General features: G+C 47.5%; 1 protein-coding gene across 1 annotated transcript in view; it reads left to right on the forward strand.

Moving 5' to 3' along the window:
* Positions 1–5655, forward strand: part of LOC115460442 (NFX1-type zinc finger-containing protein 1-like) — a 119001-nt gene extending 113346 nt beyond the window's left edge. Inside the window, exons 15-16 of the mRNA XM_030190213.1 lie at positions 136–231; positions 3259–5655. Of these exons, the coding sequence (XP_030046073.1) occupies positions 136–231; positions 3259–5655 (2493 nt within the window). The remainder of the gene's footprint in view (positions 1–135; positions 232–3258) is intronic.
* Positions 5656–6000: the final 345 nt, after the last annotated feature.

Raw genomic sequence — 6000 nt, forward strand, 5'->3', positions numbered from 1 at the left:
TGACCTGACCTTGGTTCTGCTTTTTCCATGCCCTGCCCTTGCCACTGCTCAGGGTGTCTACAGATGTTGAAGGGAGGGAGAGAGGGTGCAAAGCAGGCCCAAACATAACAAAGTACCCTCTTTATATCTCTACAGCACCGGATGCGCCCAGAGATTTCTCAGCTACTCGTTCCTCTGTTTTACAGAAACCTTCAAGATCACTCATCAGTGGGAGAATATGAACCCATCAGGGTAAGTGGAAACGAGTCCTGCTTAGACAGGAGAGAGAATGGGTGTGACCGTGGATAGCTGTGGAAGGAGAGTGTAGAAGGGGTGTATGTGACTGGTAGGTATAGGTACATATAAGGGATATATACAAAGGGGTAGATAAATGTATATATAACAGCTGATTATAACATGGGTATAGAGGTGCATTAAAAGTATAGGAACATAGAAACAGAAAATGAGGGCAGAAAAATAATACACAGTCTATCCAGTCTGCCCATCTATGCTGACTAAGCTGTACAATCCCTTCCTCTCCCATAGAGATCCTCTGTGCTTGTTCCATGCTTGCTTTCACTCTTTTCTTTCTGTTCACTTTAGTAAAACTCCACAGTCTTAGATCCTGCAATCCAGTTATCCTCTGTTTCCATTAATTTACTCACCTGTACTTCCAAGCTCCTCATTATGCCCATGTTTGTAGAAAGAACCACATCTGCTATTCCCTGGGACCATTCCTGACTGTAAAGAAATGTTAAAAAGGTCAGAAAGTAGGTCCACCAGAGTTTCCCCAAAGTTCCATTATTTTGTCTATCTTTATTTTAGGCAGCTGCTAAGGGACAGAGTCTTTTGAAAATAGTTTGAGGCAGTGCCGTAGCGAGGGCAGCTGACACCCGGGGCGGGTCGCCGCTGCGCACCCCCCCCCCCCCCCGGGTGCAGCACGGCACACCCTCCCCCCTCTGGAGCACACCCCCCCCCCCCCCCGGAGCATGTACTTACATCAGAAAGCGGTGAGGGACAGGCGGGAGGGCCAATCCTCCCTGACTGCACGTTGCTGGGAGCTGCGTCGGCTCCGCTGGTTCCCTGCTCTCTCTGCCCCAGAACAGGAAGTAACCTGTTTCAGGGCAGAGGGAGCAGGGAACCAGCGGAGCCGACACCCCCCCAGCGGTGTGCACCCGGGGCGGACTGCCCCACCACCCCCCTTCCTACGCCATTGGTTTGAGGGCTTCCTTACTTTAATCTGTGAGTGCTTGTTTTCTGCAGTCATACCCCTGGCTTTTCATTTGTGAACACAGAACAGAAATATTTATGGGTCGATATTCAAAGTGATTTAAGTGGCTAGGAGAGGCTCCTGGCCACTTCAGTTGCCTGTGCAGGGCACTCCAATGATATTTAGGGCACTTAACCAGTTAGTGCCACTGAATATCACACCACTGACCACTAAACTGAAAGCCAGCTATTTTGTGGGCGGCCCAGGGACAGAGTCAAAACTTATGTAGTTAAAGGCCAATATTCAGCATGTGATTGCCTAACTTAAGAGGCTAAATCAGACTGCATGAAACACAGTCCTATCTTTATGTGGTGCCACCTAGGGGAACTTTTACTAAAGGGTTGGTGCGCGGCAACGGGCTTGCCGCTTACCAGTCCAGAACTACCTCAGGAGCTTGGAGGTTGTTCCCACCCCCAATACGCGCCATTTCCGGTGCTACAGGAATTTTTTTGATTTTTGTAGCGCCAGAACTTTTAACCAATGGTAATCGGGCAGCACCGCACGCTGCCTGGTTACTGCCGGGTTAGTGCAGGAGCCCCTACCTCCATCTCAACTCACGGTCCCTTTCACACTTGCTTCTACTTTTGAGCGATTGTTTTTGAATATTGATCTCTAATGTGTGTATTTGTGTTTTTTCACATTATTTGTTTGGCACAATTGCACAGGAAGTACCTATGATGGTGTGAGCTTTAATTTATACAATGGGCCTCCTACTTTTATTAAGGTAACATGGAGGGGCATAATCGAACATGGCCGGCCATCTCTCTGGCCGCCCTAGGGAAGTGGCGGAACACACCGTATTATCGAAAAAGATGGCCGGCCATCTTTTGTTTTGATAATATGGTTGGGGCCGGCCAAATGTCAGAGATGGCCGGGTTTGAGATTGCCGGCATCGGTTTTCGCTGATAATGGAAACCGATATTGGCCATCTCAAACCCGGCCAAATCCAAGGCATTTGGTCGTGGGAGGGGCCAGCATTCGTAGTGCACTGGCCCCCCCTGTCATGCCAGGACACCAATCGGGCACCCTAGGGGGCAGTGCAGTGGACTTCAGAAATTGCTCCCAGGTACATAGCTCCCTTCCCTTGGGTGCTGAGCCCTCCCAATTCCCCTCCAAACCCACTACCCATAACTGTACACCACTACCATAGCCCTTATGGGTGAAGGGGAGCACCTACATGTGGGTACAGTGGGTTTTGGGTGGGTTTTGGAGGGCTCACATTTACCACCACAAGTGTAACAGGTAGGGGGGATGGGCTTTGGTTCGCCTGCCTGAAGTGCACTGCAGTACCCCCTAAAACTGCTCCAGGGATCTGCATACTGCTGTCATGGAGCTGGGTATTACATTTGAGGCTGGCAAAAAATGTCTTTATTTTTATTTTTTTAGGGTGGGAGGGGGGTTAGTGACCACTGGGGGAGTACGGGGAGATCATCCCTGATTCCCTCCGGTGGTCATCTGGTGAGTTGGGGCACCTTTTTGAGGCTTGGTCCTAAAAATAAATGGACCAAGTAAAACCGGCCAAATGCTCGTCAAGGCTGGCCTTCTTTTTTCCATTATCGGGCGAAGGCGGTCATCTCTTAACCACGCCCCCGTCCCGCCTTCGGTACACTGCCAACATGCCCCCTTGAACTTTGGCCGATGCTGCGACAGACTGCAATTGAGGCCGGCCAAAATCAGCTTTTGATTATGCCGATTTGGCCGGACTTGAGAGATGGCCAGCCATCTCCCGATTTGTGTTGGAAGATGGCCGGCCTTCTCTTTCGAAAATAAGCAGGATAGTTCCCATAGACCTACGTATTGTGTATTTTTCCCTGGAATTTGGTTTCTGAGGATTCCCATCACTAAATTTAAATTAAATCAAATTTGCATAATTTTGTAGTATTCACTCATTGGAGTTCATCACCATTTTTTGGGTTACCTCTTTTGTTTAGATTTGATTTGTTATAGCTAAAACATCAGATTTTTTAAAAGTAATTTCCTGATTAATTTGAACCTGTCCCTTGCTGTAGGGTGTGGAAACAAGTATCTTCTTTATCCAGCATGAGGAGGAGGAAAACAACAACTCTGAATCTGAAAGCTATAGCAACAAGTTTGAAGTTTCCTATCTGGTCTCCCTCTGCCAATACCTCCTGAAGCAAGGCTATAAGGAGGACCAGATAACCATCATAACGCCATACACTGCACAACTGTTGAAACTCCGCCACAGGGCCAAGGACCAGGGCCTGGAGAGTGTAGCCATCAAAGCCATTGATGACTTCCAAGGTGAAGAGAATGATATAATCCTCCTGTCTCTTGTGCGAAGCAATCAACAAGGGAGAATTGGTTTCCTCAAGGATAAAAATCGCCTTTGCGTTGCCTTCTCACGGGCCAGAAAAGGCTTCTTCTGCATTGGCAACCTGAAAATGCTCTCAGAAACCTCCAACAACAGACTGTGGAAAGACATCATCCAGATGTTACAGGAAAAGAAGTTGATAGGGGAAGGGCTGACCCTAGTGTGCCAAAACCACCCAAATAACAAGACTGTGGTGAAGAAAAATGTGGACTTCCATAAAGTCCGTGGCGGAGGCTGCCAGCAGTTTTGCCAAGCCAGGTTAGAATGTGGGCACTCGTGTATGCTCTGTTGCCACCCAGATGATAGGGACCATGTGCACTATTCCTGCCAGACAAAGTGCAATAGAATCATTTGTGACTTCAATCACAAGTGTCCCAAGAAGTGCTTTCAGAGATGTGGTCCATGTCGTGAGAAGGTAGAAAAGGTTCTTCCTAAATGTGGACATAGTGCAATGGTGCCATGTTACTTCTCTGCTGATAAATGGATCTGCAGAAACCCATGTGAGCGACTGCTGGAATGCAAGCATGCCTGCAGGCTGATATGTGGTGAGGACTGCAACAATTACTTGTGCAAAGAAATTATCAGCTTGAATCTGCATGGCTCACACTTCATAAACACAGAATGCTTCAATCAGAAGAAGCCACCCATCTGCAAGCAGGCATGTGAGCAGCTGCTTGAATGTGGACATCGGTGCAATGGAACCTGCAAAACATGTATACAGGGAAGACTGCACCATGGCTGCAGTCACAAATGCACCAGAGTCCTGCCTTGTACCCATGTTTGCCAGGGTACTTGCATAGGAAACTGCCCTCCCTGTAGTAGGCAATGTGAAAACAAATGCAAACACAGCCGATGTCATAAGAAGTGTGGAGCCAGATGTTTCCGCTGCACCCTGCCCTGCCCCTGGAAATGCATGCACTACACCTGCAGCAAAGCATGCTATGAGATGTGTGACCGGCCCCGTTGTGACATGCCATGCCAAAAAAGTCTAAAATGTAAACATCCATGTGTAGGCCTTTGTGGTGAGCCATGCCCCAAGCAGTGTCGAGTGTGTCAGAAAGAAGAACTCTGTGAGATATTTTTTGGAATGGAGGATGAACCTGATGCCCGCTTTGTGCTGTTGGAAGACTGTGGACATATTTTTGAGGTGACAGGACTAGATCAGTGGATGGATGGTGACCCATCTGAAGTTCACAGCAAACAAATCCAGTTTAAGTCTTGCCCCCGATGCTCCAAAACAATACAGAATAATGCCCGTTACAGTAATGTGATCAAGGCCGTTCGTCAAAACATCGAGGCAGTCAGACGGAAGATTGAGGGAAGCACAGAAGAGGTTAAAGTGAAAAAGCAGCAGCTGATGGGGATGTGGTTATCACTGCTTCCAAATACTCATATTGCAAACATTGGGAAACAAATTGAGGATGCCACCACCTTCCAGAAGCTGATGGACTTAGAGAACACACTCAATTTCTTTGAAAAGCTTGACAAACTTGCCATGCAGGCAGCAACCTGCACAGTAGAGAGGAAGAACAATTTGAAAAGGATGATTTGGGACGTGACGTATTGGTTGCATTCTAAGAATTCACCTTTCAGCAGCCAGCAACTGAAAGAATGCAGTAATGAGATCAAACGGATATCATACTTGGGAAACATCTTTGAGCATTTAAGTCACTATGAAATGAAAAAACTGAGTATCCCTGATGAGGTCCTGGCACAAGTGATTGACACCTTAGAAATTCTCAAAAGAGAAGATCCCTTTACAGACTGTGTGGAAGGTGCCCTCCACAAGCAGCTGCAGAAGATCGATGAACTCATGCCCATAGCTGGAGTGCGGATCTCTGAGGCAGAGAGAATCATGATTGTTCAAGCCATGGATCTTGGCAAGGGTCACTGGTACAAGTGTCCGCAGGGCCACATCTACACAGTCGGTGAATGTGGACGTCCAATGCACGAAAGTAAGTGTCCCGACTGTGGTGATATTATTGGTGGACAAAACCACAATCCCCACCAGGGTAATGTCACGACAGATGAAATCCTACAGCCCATACAAAGAGCTCTCACTGAGCACCTGTGAGAAAATGGACTCAAAGCAACATCTTGTTTTTCATCTTTTCTGCAGCTGCTTGTTTGATGGTCTGTGTTGTGAGACCCCAGGAGCACTCATAGTACATTTTAGCTACAAGTATCCAGGAGAGGGAATTAGAAAACATACTACAGCATTGATTAAGGGTGGGTAGACCCTGGATAGGAAGCTGCTTATTATGTATGTTGAGACAAGCCCCAGAGAGGAGTTACTTACTACTCATGCTGTCACAGAGGTCTCCTATGTATTTTAATAACCTTTTGGAACAGTTTCAGGCATTAGGCTGAGAACCAGGGATGCTAGGATTCAAATCATGCTTTTCCCACTGATGCTGCT

The sequence above is a fragment of the Microcaecilia unicolor genome, chromosome 1, assembly GCF_901765095.1.
Source record: "Microcaecilia unicolor chromosome 1, aMicUni1.1, whole genome shotgun sequence".
In the NCBI taxonomy this organism is placed as follows: domain Eukaryota; kingdom Metazoa; phylum Chordata; class Amphibia; order Gymnophiona; family Siphonopidae; genus Microcaecilia; species Microcaecilia unicolor.